The 20,103-nt window shown below is 33.6% G+C and overlaps 3 protein-coding genes across 6 annotated transcripts in view; all 3 read right to left on the bottom strand.

The window, feature by feature from the left end:
* The window catches only part of LOC111512682 (probable cytochrome P450 305a1), a 44,215-nt gene extending 35,927 nt beyond the window's left edge, over window positions 1-8,288 (bottom strand). For all 4 annotated transcript variants that reach the window (XM_074170304.1, XM_074170300.1, XM_074170306.1 and 1 more), the window contains exons 1-4: window positions 8,138-8,288; window positions 5,899-6,153; window positions 1,519-2,037; window positions 1,284-1,464 (exon numbers count right to left, since the gene is read on the bottom strand). In XM_074170304.1, the coding sequence (XP_074026405.1) occupies window positions 1,284-1,464; window positions 1,519-2,037; window positions 5,899-6,153; window positions 8,138-8,225 (1,043 nt within the window). In that variant the 5' untranslated portion in view covers window positions 8,226-8,288. The remainder of the gene's footprint in view (window positions 1-1,283; window positions 1,465-1,518; window positions 2,038-5,898; window positions 6,154-8,137) is intronic.
* A 31-nt stretch (window positions 8,289-8,319) lies between these two features.
* On the bottom strand, window positions 8,320-12,104 carry LOC111512689 (zinc finger MYM-type protein 1-like). The gene is made up of 2 exons (XM_074170283.1): window positions 11,897-12,104; window positions 8,320-11,336 (listed from the first exon to the last, which is right to left on the bottom strand). The coding sequence occupies exon 2, from the start codon at window positions 10,484-10,486 to the stop codon at window positions 8,930-8,932; it is 1,557 nt and encodes a 518-aa protein (XP_074026384.1). The 5' UTR covers window positions 10,487-11,336; window positions 11,897-12,104; the 3' UTR covers window positions 8,320-8,929.
* Window positions 12,105-18,055: 5,951 nt separating this feature from the next.
* Window positions 18,056-20,103, bottom strand: part of LOC111504977 (probable cytochrome P450 305a1) — a 31,799-nt gene continuing 29,751 nt past the window's right edge. The window contains exon 7 of the mRNA XM_023159709.2: window positions 18,056-20,099. Within this exon, the coding sequence (XP_023015477.2) occupies window positions 19,915-20,099 (185 nt within the window). The 3' untranslated portion in view covers window positions 18,056-19,914. The remainder of the gene's footprint in view (window positions 20,100-20,103) is intronic.

Raw genomic sequence — 20,103 nt, 5'->3', positions numbered from 1 at the left:
AGAATTCAGGATTCAGTATATCATCTCTCCATTAATATTTTCCGCTAGGTCATATTTGGGGACACGAGTCATTAAAAAAAAAAAAATTATATCCAATGTGGAAGGGGTGTTTTTTTCTAGGATCCCAGTATTTTGAAGGAGTAAAAATTCAGTATTCAGTATATCTTTTGTAGACAAAAAATATATCTGAAAAATATTTATATTCTTTCCACATCATAACTATATTAACATTTTTCACTTGGTCGTATTCGGAGACAAGTGACAGTTTACAGAAAAAAAATATTCTTTTCACGTGTAGGAATTTTTCTATAACTCCTTAATTTGGGACGACTGAAAATTGAGTGTTCAGTATAACATCTCTTCACCAACATTTTCCACTAGGTCATATTTGAGTATATTTGGATACACTAGCCAGTTTAAGAGGGAAAAAACTAAGCATCTAATGTGGAATTGGTTTTTTTTCTATGATACCGGAATTTTGAAGGACTTAAATTTAGGGTTCAGTATATCATCTCTTCATTTACACTTCTCACTAGGTCATATTTGGCGACACGAGGCAGTTTAGGAAGGAAAAAATTATACATCTGATGTGGAAGGGGTGTTTTTTTATAACCCCACTCTTTTGAAAGACTGAAAATTCAGTTTTCAGTACTTATCTCATTTCTCTGGTATGGTTATGAATTTCACCAGTTGTAATCCAACAGTGAGGTGGTTGTCTTCAATATCTATCGCATTCACGTCACCTACTTATTATAATACAGATTATAAAAGCTTCATGCAGTATAATATTATTTTCAAGTTTGAAGTCGATTCTGAGAGAAACTAATCATGTAAAATATTTGATGCCAAATTAACGATCTTCATGAATTAACAATCCACTAGTTGTGTGGTGTAAGTCAGACTTGAGAGTGGGGTTAGGCGCTACATTTGGCCGTTGGCATCCGACATCACGCAAATCACCAATGGTTGCTAGGCTGAACCACAAATGGACAGAATTTCTAATAGGATATGATAACTCAACATAATTTCAAATTCAAATAGGATACGATAACTCAACTAGCATACTCGAAAAGTCTGCTAGTGTTAATGTATTTACTTATCAGGAGAGATAAGAAGTTTCGATAACTGTAGATAGTTTTTTTAGTCTGCCAGGAGGTGAAAATATTCGTAACGGAAATGACTTCCATTCAATAAATATTCTTCAATTTCATTTTTTTTTTGTAAAAATCAACAAAATTAAATTTTACTAATACCTAGTAGAGAGTATATTTGTGTATAATTACCTTTTTCTCTCACTGTAAGTTATTTCTTCGGATTTCTGAAATGCTTCATCAAGACAGGCATGAACTTTATTTTTTATTTCGGGATATAACAGCATCATCAGAAACGCGAAGTCTAAGGTATTACTGGTCGTCTGTGCCCCAGCCAAAAATATGTCCAAACAAACCATCAAAAGTTGATCCTCTACAAAAATGATACATTGTTCGAACAGTTTTCACTTTCTGGCTAAAAATTCACCTGTAAACGTTGATTTTTCACCCTCAGCTTTTCGCATTTCTGTGATGAAGGAATATATCAAATCATCATTTCGGTCATCTGTCCATTTTTTAAAATGTTCTCGAATAGGTTCCATTAGCAATGTCATGAATTCCTCGTTAATATTCCGAATTAAATTATAACCCGTCCATTCTGGAGTCACAAATCGCAACCACGGCATCTGATTCAGCGTACCTCCTGCCATATCGAAAGCTTTTGCTCTTTTATGTAGGAGGTTTAACAATTTTATAAGACGGTCATCATTTCTACTCAGCCTTAAACCACTCATCAGCATCCATAAAATGTTGAGAACCGATTTTGGCAGTATTTGCCCTATTTGTAGTTCTTTATTAACATTTTCTTCGATAATTACTAATATTTCGGAAGCTTCTGCTTGTATCTGTGTGTCCATTGCAGTCTTTCCTAATCCAAGCTGCCTGAGATGAACAGAAACGAAATGTTTTTGAATTCTCCATAGTTCTCCATCAGTTCCCGTTATGCCTGAAAATTGAATTGCAACCATTAATATTAATGAAGAGTTGAACATATATGTGTTTAATATATGTCAGCCCAAACTAATGCATTCTTGTCTGGTGACAGGCAGCTTTGCCGATCTGCCATAGTATTTGGCTGGGTCACGAATACAAACTTGTCCGTAATAGAAACAATCGTGAGTAAGGCAACGACCACCTTTTCAAAGACGCCATCTATGGGATTGACAGAAAACTCAAATAATGAATTGATTTATTTAGCCGTTATTATCTGGTAGAAGAACATCATGAAAATGAGAATTATAACTTGTATTCGTTTGAAAATGTCACTGAAGAACTAAACTGCAGTAATGTTAGTTACATTGAAGAACTAAACTGCAGTGATGTTAGTTACAAATACAAGTGGTGGGTATACAAACATAGGAAGTTTCAATTCTTGTTTTTCAGAATTCAAATAATCCTTGTGGAAAGACTTAACGGTAAATCTGAACAGCGTTATCTGATATTGCATCATGAAATACAAGTTTTAAGCGCAGAGGCAGTTCAATCTTGACTTAGTAATAGACAGCCTTGCCGGTGGGACTAACAGAACTCAATAATTTTAAATCTAAAGCAAATGGAACTTCAAACGTTCAAGTCAGTCTCTATATACCTACACAGTAGGTTTAATGGACTGACGCCTATCAGAAAACAACTACTCCCCTGGCTAATACCACGAAGGGCGTTGGATTATATCAGACAGGCGTCAGTGCAGGAATCTTCACAGAAAATGTCCTGCATATGCAATTGGCAATACAACTGAAAGAGTCGACCTTCAATTATGGAACGGGCACACTTGCAGACCGGTTTCGGGCTTATTAGCCACTCATCAGTGCAAGATAGTGACCATCATCGACCTAAAGTCAATGATATTCCACAATTGAAAATCGGAATTCTTTCAGAGTATTTCATTCCTCTTCCGAAGTTGGAGCGAACATCAAAAATGTCACTCCATCTAGTGGACGTGGAACTAACCAACTGCACATCCGTAATTTGCCCGATTCCTCTAAATAAGGAATAAAAACTTTCTTATTAGTCAATGGGAGTGACATTTTTGATGTTCGCTCCAACTTCGGAAGAGGAATGAAATACTCTGAAAGAATTCCGATTTTCAATTGTGGAATATCATTGACTTTAGGTCGATGATGGTCACTATCTTGCACTGATGAGTGGCTAATAAGCCCGAAACCGGTCTGCAAGTGTGCCCGTTCCATAATTGAAGGTCGACTCTTTCAGTTGTATTGCCAATTGCATATGCAGGACATTTTCTGTGAAGATTCCTGCACTGACGCCTGTCTGATATAATCCAACGCCCTTCGTGGTATTAGCCAGGGGAGTAGTTGTTTTCTGATAGGCGTCAGTCCATTAAACCTACTGTGTAGGTATATAGAGACTGGCTTGAACGTTTGAAGTTCCATTTGCTTTAGATTTGTTTATTGCCAGTCTTCAAGCATAGCCCATTGACTAATAAGAAAGTCAATAATTTTATATCTTACATCTAAAATGCGCCTATGTATTTATTTCTGCCCTTATTTTGGACGAATCATGGACATTGAAATCTTATCCATAATAGATCATTAGAGCTAATCACGTTAACACGTCAATATTTAGCTCTGAGAAGTGATAGGTAGTAGGAACATACGTTTGTAAAACTAATTCATTTATAAACGATGCTATGATGCCATATTTCGATTTGTTAAAGGACATCAATTATGTGAAATAAGGTAATATGATTCATAATTTCTAATCTGAAAACTACTGAAACTGATACCTTTTCACGTAAACTTTGTTCAACCTCAATATTGTTTCTCGTTTAAAAGTTGAGATTCATTTCTTTCCTGTAGATATTATTCTCAAAAACAGTAGAATACCGTTACACATTTATTCTTCTTAAGCTACTCTTGTTGATAAATGTGCCGCTTCTGTAAATGTATCATTTAGTATTTCATAGAATACATGATTTGCCCATCCATCATATTATGAACGCATTCTAAACATAAGATATAAATATGAGTTATGTGTCACAGGAGCCATGTTCACCTTCTCTATAGATTTTTGCAGTGATAGTCGATAGTGCCACTTATAGCATTATGGATAGCATTATGGAAAGATAGAAATACACCGAACATGCACTTGTTTTACTCGTGGAATACGCTATTATTGATGTAGACCTATTTTTTCAGAGACCTCATATCTTATGGACACATATGAACACATACTATCTTAGTTTAGAAAACTTATCAAATATGTTAACTCTCCTTGAAAAATTCTAAACAAAAGCGCCTGGAAATGCATAGTCGTTCCTATCTTGAGACTAGGATAACTTCACATAATTCAATAGCACATTCATTTATCATTCCCATCCCGATTCTATAACACCACTTTGTTTACACACTTTGACACACTTTGTTTTGCAGCACCATACATCCGTTATATAGTGTCATCCCCAAAGTATGCACCATATGGGAAACTTATTTATTAAGGGTTTTTCGACAAAAAGTTATTCCTAATAAAAGTTTGTGCATCCCCTAAAACTGAACATGAACCAACAAAATACAGTAAAACACAAGTAATATACGAGGATATTTGATTTTGAGACAAGAGTAAAGTACTTTTTTTTCGTAAAATCTCGGGAAATGTTATTTAGAAAAGTTGTTCAGCATTGAAAAATATATCTGGATTGGAAATCATGACCATCTGATTGGGTTTTTTTTTTTACCCATTTTTTTCAATGGGGACCACAAAAAAATTTGCTAAAACGATAAATAGACAGCATCCTGTATACGACGGTTCATTTTAAAAGCCTGTTATATTACGAATTACACAACTACGGTGTTAAGCATGGTCAATTTTTTTGAAGAGAATAATTTTTAAAGTTTTTGGTGCAAAGTTATTTTTATTTTCTGTTAACACCAAAAATTACTCAAAATCGTACAGTATTGTATCAAGAACTTAATATTCAATAAAATCAAATTACAAAACATCGAAATAAAATAGGTATTTCGTAACAAACTCATTGATTTTCTGTAGAATTTCTTGCCAAAAATAATTCTCCAAAATAATCACCAGAAAATCAATGAGTTTCTTTCAAAATATTTATTTTATTTTAATGCTTTGTGGTTTGATATTATTGAATATTGTGTTCTTGTTACAATACTGTATAATTTTGAGTAATTTTTGGTGTTAACAAAAAATAAAAATAACTTCGCACCAAAAACTTGAAAATTATTTTACTCTTCAAAAAATTGACCGTGGTTAACACCATAGTTGTGTAATTGCAGGCTCTTAAAATAAATCGTCGTATACAGGATGTCCCTCTACAGGGACCTACAGTAATCCAAAACAAAGATTTCAGGATGCTGGTGGAGACTGACCCATCACAAACGATGCGTGTGATGGCGGAAGAACTGGGCGTCAGCTTTCATGCGGATTTTGATGGTTTAAAAATCACTGACTCGCCCACCACACTCCCAAGACCTCTCGCCAACCGATGACTATCTTTTTCAAGCATTTGGATCACTTTCTCACCGGTAGAACCTTTGCCAATCGAATCCCGAACACACAATTTTTATGCTGAAGGAATTAATTGACATGTGTTACATTGGCAAAAGTGCAGTGAAAAAAAAATGACTTATTTCGATTCAATCGAATGAGTATTCACTAAGATATTACAATTTGAAGTAGACTCATAAAAACGAACAAAACTTTCGAAGCAACCTATAAATTTGACTCGTTTTCTATCGTTCATGATTTGCCATTTTGAGTACTGAACCTCAGCGAATGCGCTTTCTAATCCGGAGATATAACTCTACTAGTCCATGATTTTTCTTACCTTTTCCTGTACCCAATGATCGGAGAATCATGAAGAAATTCTGAGGCCTTCCATCATATTCTTCCGAAGTAAGAACTGTTTTAACTAACGGGTAAGATGCAATTACTATTGTGTATTTTCCGCCTAATTTCAGTCCAATAACATTAGAATTATAGTCTTGAGATAACTTGGAAAAAGCCAAGTGTTGTCCTCCTTGGGCTATTGATAATTTCTTCACTTGGTGTAAATTTCCAATTATAGGAAGCCAAATAGGACCTAAGGAAAAAATCATTGAGTTTGATGTAAATTATTGCGATAATAATAATAATTATTATTATTAAGTAGTTCTTCTCGGTCATCAAAGTAAGACGATATTCGTTATGGATTTTCTGCTCCGGGTGAAGCGAATGTCATTCGATAAGAGGAGGAAAAACAAATGAAGTACCGACATTTACTCTTTGAAATCCGCAGACTCTAGTTTGTTTAAATGATTGTTCTGGTTATAGGAGTCCTAGATAGAATGATGCCTTCGCGCTCTTTGATCTCTAGATCATACCGGTTTCCTCAAAAGGCAGAAATCTTAATCGGGCGAATGTAGAAAGCTGTCATTCTTGATTCTCTATGTCTACTCAGGACACACGATTCATGAACCCACTGACCGCTTACTTCACGTTTGTGGAGAGTGGTTGTGGTTAACGATGCTGGCATGACCTCAAAGCCTTGGGATTCCGTGGGTAACCAGTTGTTGTCTATCTTTGCAATTGGCTGCACCGCGCTGATGAGACCAACAGCCAGAAACACGTGTCCGCGGTTTGCCCCCTTTTTTTGAGTGTTCTGTCCACGAATTCATTCCTATTGATTTATATATATATATATATATATATATATATATATATATATATATATATATATATTTATATATATATATATATATATATATATATATATATATATATAATATATATATATAATTATATATATATATATATATATATATATATATATATATTTATATATATATATATATATATATATATATATATATATAATATATATATATAATTATATATATATATATATATATATATATATATATATATATATATATATATATATATATATATATATATATATATAAGTACTTTTGATCATTCCCATATTGATTTCAATCTAAGAGCCACCGGTAGATTGCGGTAGCAGAAATTTGGGAAGCTAACCTGAAATGCCATCGGAAAATTAATCCACATGTTTCTAGAAATGATACGAAATCTAGAAAGGTTAATGCAAATGGAAAAAAATTCTCTTTTAGAATATTTTTCAATGACAGTAATTTTTTTGTTTTAGTGAGAGATGAACTAGTTTTTCGTTTTTGTTTTTTAGATAGAGAATTAGATTTATTTTCATAAGAAAATTTTCATTTTGGCACCCTTGCACGAAAAATAATATCAGCAAGTACCTACTCAACTACAAAAATGCTCCAAAATGTCAGGCAACGTTTCGAAACGTAACTCATTCAGTTATGTAAGGTATTTAATACTATGTATTAGTCTAGTTTATATTATTGTAATTATCCACCATTTACCATTTTTGGGTTCATGCAATGTACATTGTTTTCAGTTTTTCTAAGAATGATGATCACCCAGAGACCGGAAGAAGTTATGACAGTTGAGGTTACGAAAAAATATCAAAATTATCAAAAAATCGACCTGTTTTTTCCCTACAATTGTGTCTTGAAGATATTTCTTTTGTTTTGTTTTTGGTGTCGCACACTGTATATTGCAAAATGAAATGTTACTTCAAGAACATATTTTGAAGTACAAAACTCCCAAGGCTCTGAGAGATTGAAAATAATTGAAACAAAATTAATTTACTCATCTATGATTACGATTATCTAGTCTGTAAAATAGTGATTGATATATGAATTTGGTTTGAAGTTGTGGATCATTTTGCCTACTTACCCAACAAGAAATGGTCAGAAAAAATATATTATTATTCGATTACCCAGTTATTCATAGCAAAAAATTACCCCTTTTTCCATAACTCCATTCTTGATATCAACTCTACCACTAGCAATTTTTATTAAATATTCAAGCATATTTTCAATAAACATTTCAATGAAAGTAACTATTGATATGGGACCTAACATAAACCAACTAGAATATTGGGTCTTCCCGGGCCAAATTACATATTTTCCTAATAGAATATTTTATCAAGAAATATTTAGGTAAAAATAAATTCTACTAAATGAAATGAAACTTACCCGGTGGAAAATTCGGTGGTCTCCTAATAGATTTGATTAGATATGCGATCACCAACGACACGACCGTTACTATTAATAAATTAATCATGATGTACGTCTACATGTGTCGATGTATAGGAGACCAAGTAGTCTACAAGTGAGTAACAAAATTCTATACTCGACTTGACTGTTATGTCAGACACAGCGCCGGCTCAACGAAACTTGGCGCCCTAGGCAAAACATTGGAACGACGCCCATAAAAAACACAACAAAAAAAATACTAGGTACACCTATTAAAGAGTGACAAAACAAAACTCCGCACAAACAAAACTGCGAATTCTGTACTTTTGAATAACCCGGAAATAGCATATTCAAAGATCAAAAAACATTTTACTAGGTACTGGCATGGGTTCAGGTAATTAAAGCAAAGCAGATTATAAGTGTATTTTTTAATCAAATAATTAGAGCATAGTCTTGTGACATGATTCTGTTGCTAGGCTGTAGACATTAATTTATGAAAAATGAATTTTTCTTGTCTTCATTCTTGCAAATGTAGAAACCATTTCTTTTAAATCAATTGTTTCAGCAATTTCTTGCTCTATAGATAGAGTCGATAACCCCACAAGCCTTTCTTGAGTCATTGTGGACCGTAGATATGTTTTAATCAACGTATTCCAAAAACACTTTATTGTGAGATTTTCACTAAATTGTTTTACAAAAACGTTTTTGTAAAACAATTTAGTGAAAATCTCACAATAAAGTGTTTTTGGAATACGTTAGTTATGGATTTTCATCAAGTATCGGCCGATTCCATCATATATATGTTTTAATCAGTTTAAGTTTAGAAAAACTGCGCTCTCCACTGGCCACAGACACGGGAAGTGTGAGCAATACCCTTATTGCTGTTACTAAATTAGGTACGCTATCTAGAAGCTCATTTGCACAAATATAATTTAAAACGTCTTGTGGCGCAGTGTTATTTGGTACTCTTCTTGCAATAGCTTGTAATTCACTGCATAACTCAGTTGCATCAACATCCTTAGAGTTTCCATCACTAAGAGATTCTTCCAACTTTATGCAGTGTTCCAGAACAACTTTGGAATTTTTATTTTGCATCTCATGAACGTTGTAGAGAAATCCAAACACATGACTAATATTTTTTAGCTGATTAAATCTCTCATCAACTGAATTTACTGCGGTATCTAGCACAGCAAAATAAAAATTTATTTTGAACTGGTCTTTCGCATCACATATTGGCTCATCTTCCGCTTCATAGCTTAACTGTCTTTTCTTTTTTCTTAGGCGCACTGGCTTCGTTTCTGATGCGAATGATGCTTCAATATTCATTTCTTCTGATATTTCTTTAGCTTCTACTAGCATTTTTTCTAATCCCAAATCACTTCTGCAGCTTTCAAAAAATGTTTTCGTTTTTAGAAGAGCATTTGTAACGGTATTGAGGTTAGATTCCTGGGATTGAAGAACTTTGCTAGTCAAATTAATTTCGAACAAAATATTATACCACACGACAAGTGAAGCAACAAACTTAAAATCCGCAATTTTTTTAGCAATAGACTGAGCCTCAATTCGAATTTGATTTCCAGATGCACCAATCAGAGTATGATTTTCATAAATGTCCACAAGTGCATCATGCACATCAGCTAATTGGTAACGTAATGGACGCAATGCATCAATCCTACTTTCCCATCTTGTATCGCTCAACGGTTTCAGTGTCAAACTAGGCACATGACGCAATAGGACTTCCCAACGATGGGTTGAGGCAGAGAAATATACATATATTTTTTCGACCAAGTTGAAAAAGGATGTCGCTGCCAGACAACATTTTGCAGCATCATTCACAACAAGATTTAGCGTGTGTGAACTGCAGGGTACAAAAAAAGCACGTGGATTTATATCTAAAATCCTTTTTTGAACACCACTGTGCTTACCTTTCGTGTTACTTCCGTTGTCATACCCTTGCCCACGTAAATTTTCTAATGAGAGAGACATCTCATTTAACTGATCAAGAATTTTTTCAGTTAAGCCAGCACCGGTGGTGTCTGAAAGAGGGACAAATCCTAAAAAATATTCTTTGATTTCACATTTACGTTCATCAGTAATCAATTTGACAATTCGAACGATGATGGTCATTTGTTCAACATGACTAACGTCAGGTGTACAATCTAGAATTATTGAATAATATTTAGCTGAGTTAATATACGCCAGTATTTTCTCCTGGACAGCTTTAGCCAAAACACTGATCAATTCATTTTGGATATTTTTTCCGAGGTAATAAACATGAATATCTTTGTTACTCGCTTTTCTAAGATGTTCATTCATTATAGGATCAAATAAAGCTAGATATTCAACCATTTTCAAAAAAATTCCATTGCCAGGAGTAAATAGTTTATCATGCGTTCCACGAAAAGGTAAGTTTTGACTTCCTAGAACTCTCACTAAAGCAATCAACCTTTCGAGAACCTGTTGCCAGTATTTTTCCTCGTCCCTTATCAAACGTAAATTTTCCTCATCGATTGTTTTATTAGTCCTCAACCGAAGCTCTAACTCTTTCCACTGTTGGTAGTTTGCTAAATGGCTACTACTTTTCTCGTGATTTGATAATATATATGAAATATTCTTCCAGTCATTCGCACCTTTGTTGCATAGAGCGGATTTTTCATCTGTAGAAAATAGCTTACAACAGAAACAGAACACAGAATCCTTTGAAGCTGAATATTGCAGCCATGAACGAGGCACACGTTCACCATTGACTAGTTTTCTCTTATAATGCACTGTAGAAAACTTTCTTCGCTGGTTATCTAATGGGAACTAGATATTTTTCACTTGATCTGGCCCGTGTTTGACGAGGATTTGCCGCAGATGATCAGTAGAGACATCCCATGTGTCTTCTCCCATATCATCATTTGTACTTTTGCATGGTTGTGGTTGTTTGGTTATTTCACGCTGTTGTGGAGTATTTTCTTTTGCTGAAAATAAAGCGGGACCTTCTGTAGTACAGCTTCCTGTGGTGGGATTGGTTATGTCTTCTTTCATATCATCATTCGTATTGCTGCCTGATGGTTGCGGTTCTTGAAGATTTGGACGAAGATACTTCTTGAACGAGTCTGCTTGCTTTGCTAACAATAATTGTTTCTCTAATTTTCTCTTACGAAATTGTGCTCCAGACATTTTTTTTTGTCATCTGCCATGTCTCAAGAAATGACTGGAACAGAAAAAAAGACATTTGTGTAATATCAGTTTCAACAATTATCCGTTATAGCGGATACATCTAGGCGCCATGAGCGCAAAGGCCGAGGTGTCCCGCCTACGCGTTATTCACCGTAGCGCGTATCCGAAACGCGCCGGCCATAACCAATCTGTGATTGGCTGAGAGATTGACGTAAGAGTAATGGAGAGTTTTGAAGTACCTACAGTTATGTTACTTGTGTTAAGCGAAAAATAAAAATGTTTACCGTGATACAAAAGCGCATTTAATTAAAAAAACCCACCCCGACTACACCGTCCGTTTCATTTAAGCACTGCACTTTTTGGAAGTGGTACGTGTGATAACGTGTGTAACCCATCTAAGTAGGTTCAATTTAAACTCTCTCCACTCAAGATGTAGGATCTAAAGATTTCATAATACTCGCTAAGCGAATACATCTTTCAGATGTCATTACACTCGAAAAATGCATGCCTACTGTATGGACATTAGACATAAATTATATTAATAAAAACTTAATTATTATTCTAAATAAAATAATACCTTCACGAATTACTTACTTGTAGCCTGTAGGTGATTGCAATTATTATTATTCACAATGAGAGTCCGAGGAATTCACTTAGCGCATAGAGTTGACGGAGAACACATGAGATAGTTAAGAGTGCGCGGCGGCGACTGGCGCTTGGCGGCGATGGCATGCGTGGGGGGCGGCGGTGGCGCGCTCCGCGAGTTGCGATGCGCGCCGCACGTACGATTCGATTGATTGAACCATTTTTTTGATCGATCCGCGTGCTCAGTGGTGAAGCCGCTCGCATTGCTATGCCGCCCCCCAAATACGAGCGCCCTAGGCAGTTGCCTAGTTTGCCTATAAGGGCAGGCCGGCCCTGGTCAGACAACAATGCAAATACAGGGTCGGTTGTTCACGCGGGTGTATTGTTGAAAAAAATGGTGAAAAAATTTTGAAAAACATGGAAAACATTTGTTCTTCATTATGAAGTGAATATTCAATGCTTTTCAAGACTAACTAATAAATTCTATAAAAATGAAACAAATATTTCAGAAACGGTGAGTAATTACTGATCTGATCAAGAAATTGAAGTAAAACAACTTGAGAATATAGCAGAGTTGATTACAATAATAAAGTTTGGATAGAACTCGCCGATACTTGATGAAAATTCATATAATTATCATATGATAGATGATAGATAGATAGATAGAAGTTTATTGATCAGACACCAATTAAACATTGGATTGATAAGTGAAAATACCATAGTTATATTTTGCTTATTGCTAAAATAAAATTTAAAAAAAATATTAATGTCCGTAAAATATAAGAATACTTGTGTAAAACTATCCAATAGAATTAAAATCGTCAATAGGACTCAGACACCACATAGTAAATTCGTTTATATCATAGCATGCATTCAGGAGCAGAAAAGATTTCAGTTTAGACTTGAATCTGAACAGATTCGACTGGTTTTTTCAATTCATGGGGTTATAAAATGTAGAAATTCGGGACTACATATTTTGGGGATTTTTTGTAATTATTGTATGTGGCTAATTTTAGTCTAAATTCGTTTTTTTCGCGAGTTTGGTAGCTGTGAAATTTTGAATTTTGCATGAGACTGTTTTTGTGAATGAAGGTGGGAATCAAAAGTTTGTATAAATGAATACTCGTGAAAGTTGGAAGTTTTTCTCTTTGAAGGTATTTCTGCAGAATTCTCGATAATCCAAATGGAACATCAGGCGAATTATCCTTTATTTGTGCTAAAAAGACTCCTGTACTATCGGTGGCCAAACCATAAGCTACAATGTTATAACTTATAGTCGAGTAAACCAATGCATAGTACACAGAAATTATACCCTCCATATTAAGGCACCTTGTCATATTTTTTATTTCGAAGTAGTGTATATTCAATTTGGAGCAGATCATAGTGATGCATTCATCCCATTTGAAATTGTACCTCCCAATGGTACCTAGAAATTTGCAACTTTCTTGAAATATTATTGTCTGATTATTATCGTTTAGTTGTTCAGTGGAAAGTTTTCCAGTTTTGGATCCCTGGAAATGAACCGCAATGGTTTTAGAATAAATTATTATCAAACGGTTCTTTTTACACCAAATATCAAATTGGAGAATAACATTGTTTTTCTGAGTAGCTCATTTGTATCTGGGCTGGATACTATTATAGATGTATCGTCTGCGAACATATAAACCTCTCCGTCATTTATGTAATCAGGAAGGTTATTGATGAACAATAAGAAAATTAAGGGACCGAGAACGCTCGATTAAGTAATCATGGGAAGTTTGTTCACTAATTTTCACTATTAGCTTATAGATTTTCATCCATATGATGAAAATCTATTCATTATAGTGAAAATCATACAATTAATGGTATTGATGAGGTTTACAATAATAAGGTTTGAATTGTGAAGACACAGGAATGATACTTATATTATTGGAATATACTCAACTTCGAGTTTTCTTCCATATTTGCAGGAATGAAAAAGAGCCCATGCAAATTCAACACATCTAGGGGATAATTCGAATGTCTCATTAGAGTTTTAATCAAATATATGATAAAAAAGGACACCACTACTAACAACAACCTTCAGTAACACGCTACAACATGTTATGGAGATTTTCAGCTCCGTAGTATCCCAACCTCATAGGGTCAACTAATAATGCAAATTTTCCTTAATTGATATTGATATCGAAATCGGTTCAAACGTGTTATCGAGGAAATACAAACCGATCGTCGGATCAGTTGAAAATCTCATCGCGTTACGATGCTTTATTTCGTTTAATCTATTCGTGCTATTATAATGACAAAAGAAACATTAATGTTTATTGTTGTTAAACTAATCGTAATAATCAGTATGCAAACCTATAGTGAAATAAATCTATATTAAACATATTTCAGATTGTCAGCGAGGCGAGTGACATTCGTAAGATAAACATTTCTGATACAGGGTGGAGCCGTGGAGAGAGCATGCTAGTTGATAGTAAGTACGAGAAGCATCAACTCTTGCATGTAGTTATTTCTACAAAAGTACATAGTTCTTTTCGATATCATCGGTATCATCATTTTTGATATTTTTTATACTTGCTACGGTTCTCCGTTGGTACTTTCTAGAATGTCTCCTCGTATCTCAAAGAACGACTTGTATGATGCAACTATAGCTTTTCGGAAGGATTTCTCCAATTACCAGATGAATATGCCTTGAAAGATTTTTTTACCACCAAATAAAGAATAAAAGGTCGGACAGTGCTCGACGTGAATCTTTCACAGGTGATCTTATTATTCTTGTCCAAAAAACCTTAGATGTTTTTAGGTTTCGGACGGTCCCTAGCCAAAGCCTTGTTTTCGTGTCGGCTTTACGATAAATATTAATCTGAATCGTTTTTAAATCCTGACCGTGAAAATCTCCTCGGTTTTATTTACTCCTGCTTAATAGACAACCCACCATCCCAGCAATATTCTGATAAAATAATGAACCTACAGGGCGACTCGACTGATTCTTTTGAATTCAGAAATTTAAACCTTTACAATTCTCGTAACGAATTCCATAATTAACTACAGGATATTATAATAGAGCCTTTGTAGCTCAGCAGGACATCCTGAGTTAATTGATCTCACGTCATCCCAAGGATATTTATTGTCAGCTTCCCGATGGAATATGTTTTGCTGACATCCAGATAAGATCCGAAGAATATCTCACCTCAATCGCAGTTTACTATTGTAGGACGTTCCAAGTAAGAATATGGCTTTGCGTCCATGAGTTTCCCTCGTTTATTCCTTAGGACGAAACGTGATGAGGTTGTATGTTATCTCCATCCAGTCCTCAAGATATCCCGAGCTTAACACAGGAAGATATCATAACTTTATGTAATGAGGATAAACATAAAACAGAACGCACCTTTGATATTACATACAACAAATGTTTTCTAGAAAACGAATATGAAATTCAGAACACACAATTAATTCCTTGCAAATTGCAAATGATTCGATTTTCGTTGTTTGTTTTCGGTTGGAAGTTGTTGCGCATGATGGACGATTTCTATGTGATGTTCCATAGCACAGTCTTCCATATTATAAGAGTGTCTGCGAGTTGATGAGTGTTGAGTTCATGTATTCATTTGTTTAAAATTTTGTTTTTAAACTAATTTAATGAATACATTTTCATGACACGAGAATCGACTTGATAGATAAATTAAAAGAAATTACATTATTATCATTTTTTAATATACAGTGTCACCATTAAAGTGCGCACCATATGGGAAACTTTTTTTTTCGAAAAGTTTCAATGAAGTTTAACTTCGGTACTTGTTTGTGCTTCAAATTTAACTTAAAATGATGTGGCCAACTGCGACCCACTGACGTTCAGTGTTTGTCAAATTCAACTTTTTTTTTTGAAAAAAATTGAAAAAGTGCATTTCTAGATCGAATTTAATAAAAAATTACTTGAAAAAGTTGTGTCTACGGCAATTTTATATCCATATGCCAAATTTTATGCAACGAGGATAAAGTTAACGTTTTGCTTATTTTTGACAGATATCCCCTTTATTTTAAAAAACAAGTTCGGTTAATTGTCATCAATTCATGTATACATAACAAACTCATCATGGAATTTAACTTTTCTGATGAATTTTTACTTATACGGACATTTTTAGCGAGAAATTAAAAATGTGCTATAAAAATTTTAACATGACTGATGCAAAGTTTTAATCACTTGGCTATTTTCTTAAACAAACCTTTCATTTCGAAAAAGCAAAGCAACTAAAAAAAATGCAAATAATTTCGATAGAACTATTATTATTATTATAAAGTTTAAACAACAATAATATTATAGAAAATACAAATGGGTACAAAAAATTACTTATTGATCTAAATGAGGTTGTCAAACACTTATAGCCTACATTTCAGTATGTCATCCTCCACGTTCAATACAAATTATGGTCCTTCTACTGACATCTGTAACTGCATTTTTAATAAATCGGAGATTTATATTTGCACAGCACTCGCGAATGGTATTTTCCAGATGTTGTATGTCAGTAAATGGTCTACTTCGGTACACTTTTTGTTTCAGGTGACCCCTCAAGAAAAAGTTTAAAGGCGTCAAGTCGGGTGATCTAGGTGGCCAATAGTGTTCCCAGTTACGTTCAATAACTTTGCCTCTGAACATTTGTTGGAGGGACTGTTTTACAGCAACCGTGTGATGTATTGGTGCGCTGATACCATAGGTCGTATTTAATATTCAAAGGCATATTATCTAAAACTTCACTAACCTCATTATTTAAAAGGTTGAGATAACCGGCAGATGATAAATTTTCCCTAATTATTTGGTCGTTAAGTATCCCACACCATACATTAGTTTTAAAGGAATACTGATCACCACATTCAACTGTGAAATTGGGATTTTCTTGGGCCCACCATCGGCAATTTTGAGAACTTACCGTTCCATTTGAAGAGAACGTTGCTTCATCTGTCCATAAAATTTTATACGGAAACTTCTTCTCTCTCTCCTTGAAACCAGAATGAAAACCCCAAACGAACATCAAAATCTTGTTCTTTTAATGTGTTAGTAAATTTTGGCTTGTAAGGCCAAAATTCATTCTTCAATAAAAATTTTCTAACACTTTCTCTCTTGTCATCGGTATTTTTTATAATATCGGTTATGCTCGTTTGCCCGTGTTCAGTAACTTTCAAACAAATGTTAAGTTGGGCCTCCTCATCATATTTACTTGGAGTGTGTTTTTCTTAAATTGATTTGCTACAGATCCTGTTTCTCTGAATTTCGACATTATCCTTGACACAGTAGTATGTTGTACATTTTTTCCTGGATGCCGTTCATTACCGGCTACTTGCCGGTATGGTGTATTCTCACCACATATTAAAACTATTTCTATTCTTTCCTGAAAAGACAACATTATTGCAACAATAACTGTTGAAAATTTGACAAGTAAATCAACAACTTGACACTACCATAGCATGCATTTTGTTTGTCAAGACCTACTTAAAAATTTTGTTCAACATGATTAAGCATCCTTACCGTCCTAGTTAGTGTTTATAAATAATCTGTAAATACTGAATATTGAAATTTTAATGTAATTTCAACTCTAGTAATTTTATTAATACTTATTGCAGTTTTTGAGTTGTGTCTGCTTTTTCAAAATTGAAGGTACTGACGTTTGTTTAATAAAATAGCCAAGTGATTGAAACTTTGCACCAGTCATGTTGAAATTTTTATAGCACATTTTTAATTTCTCTCTAAAAATGTTCGTATGAGTAAAAATTTATCAGAAAAGTTAAACTCCATGATGAGTTCGTTATGTATACATGAATTGATGACAATTAACCGAACTTGTTTTTTAAAATAAAGGGGATATCTGTCAAAAATAAGCAAAAAGTTAACTTCATCCTAGTTGCATATAATTTGGCATATGGATATAAAATTGCCGTAGACACAACTTTTTCAAGTAACTTTTTGTTAAATTCGATTTAGAAATGCACTTTTTCAATATTTTTTTTAAGTTGAATTTGACAAACACTTAATGTCAGTGGGTCGCAGTTGGCCGCATCATTTTGGGTTAAATTTAAAGCACAAACAAGTGCCGAAGTTAAACTTCATTGAAACTTTTCGAAAAAAAAGTTTCCCATATGGTGCGCACTGTATGAAATTTGATTATCTGATTTCAGTGACTGAAATAAAAAAAATTATACTATATAAAAGAATGTATTTCTACAGTATTTACAATAAAAATATATATTTCAAATTATAAAATACACAACTCATTATAAACTTAAAAAAACATAACTAAAATGTTACACAAATTTTATACTATCATAAAATGAATGAAGGTTTTGGCTTTATACTTATCTATCCTGATATAAAAAATATGGGATACTTCCAAAGGATGGAGAAGCAGAAAGCCAAAACCTTTCTTTCCCAAAAATCCCCAGAAAATATACTTCTTTCAATTCAAATTAAATTCTCCAGTAAATTATTCGTTAACTATCATTCATAATATTTGTGTTCACATTTATCACAATAATCAAAAGTACACTCAATCGTCCATTAGTTTGTGCATGCACCTATGATTTTGTTTTAAAAATCGACGGCAATGAATCTATTGATCTATTGAAAACCTTCATAACAAGTATAAAGATTATAACTTTTTGTCTGTTCTGGCAATATGGGGTACGAGAAAGTTCAGAAACCTATTAGAAAAATCATAGAAATTTATAACTTTCCTCAATTATTAATAAATCAATAATTATTAGAACTTGTTCGATTGATGGCTTCAGGAGACAGATAAATCAGTTCTTGAATTTCCTTAATACTATCCAAGATAAGATAAAATTCACTGTCGAAATTGAATGAAACAACGGCATCAACTTCGTGGATCTCACTACTACAACAATCAATAATTCATTACAGTTTGATATCTATAGAAAAAACACTTTCAGGGACTATAGACTCCCTATGGATTCTTTCCATAAACTTTAGTTCATTAAGATTAGTTGAACAAGTTAACAACAACAGGAATCTAGATGCCTATGAGAGTGTAGAAATAAGTCAATATAATAATATTATGAATAACGATTGTGGACCAATACCTAAGAGCATACTATATAGCTTGTTGAAATAATATTTTATTATCAGATGTATCTGACTGTTAGAAGGCCATATTGTAAAATTGATTTAAGATCAGTAGATAAGGCAACATGTAAAATTAGTTTGAGAAAATTAAGAAGCAGGTACCTAGCAGAGGCACCTAGGGTATAAATAAGGACAATATTATATGTAATTTAGTTTAATCTTCCTCTTGAAGATGATCACTTGGTGGTTGAAACACGTGTATACGTGTTGAAAATAACGGTTTGGTGTTGGGATTAAATTGCAGTAATATTCATGAAAATTATTGTACTTGAAATTTGATGGAGGAGTGAAGTCTAATTTTCCACAAATTTCACCGGAATCACACCTCTTTGAGTTGTAGGTATTAAAAAATCTACATATCTATTTGGAAGATTTTGTCATTCCAAATTCTGTGCCTAATCAAAATATGAATGTCAAAATCATCAGTGGCCTTTTTTATTGAAACATCTTCCGGATGATGCTAATGTATGATGTACAAGTAACGTTACCATGAAAAAAAATTACAAAAAAATGTGATTTCATTTATACCATCTGAAAGTAGATACTTTAAAAAGTACCAGTGTTAATTTTCAAAACTAGGCTTTAACAGCACATGAGTAATTCGGCTGAAAAAGAGGTATTTTAGTAGCTTCAAAATGAAAATGAAATAGCATACTGAATATTTCGATTAAAAAATATATAGAACACAAATAGATAAATTTCCACCAAAAATCGTGTGTTACGTGTGAAAAAATGGTTCGTGCAAGTTTTTGTATTTAGTTTTTTCAGTAGAAGGTCTACTTTCGATGGAAATCCCTCGTACCTTGGATGAACTTCAATTTATTTTTTTCATCATAAGCACAATATTTGTTACCTTTTCTAATAGTTTTTAAGGAAATTGTTTCCACTTGTTTAACATACAACATTGAAATATTCAGAAGTGCCTTTTATCGAATACAACTCTATATTTTTGTGGTATCAAAGTAATTCCAGAGTGATGTTTACCAGAAGGTACTTGAGTACCAGGGGGAGATTCTATGTTGTAGCTTCTCATAACTTCGGAAAAAAATGAAAATATGCAGCTTTTTGCTAATATTTCTCCTGGACATCTTCTTCTACCTGA

The sequence above is a fragment of the Leptinotarsa decemlineata genome, unplaced genomic scaffold, assembly GCF_025532065.1.
Source record: "Leptinotarsa decemlineata unplaced genomic scaffold, Ldec_3_MD MMD2_P_RNA_scaffold_11, whole genome shotgun sequence".
Lineage (NCBI taxonomy): Eukaryota > Metazoa > Arthropoda > Insecta > Coleoptera > Chrysomelidae > Leptinotarsa > Leptinotarsa decemlineata.
Note: the sequence above shows the minus strand (reverse complement) of the source record. Positions and strands in the feature narration are given on the sequence as shown.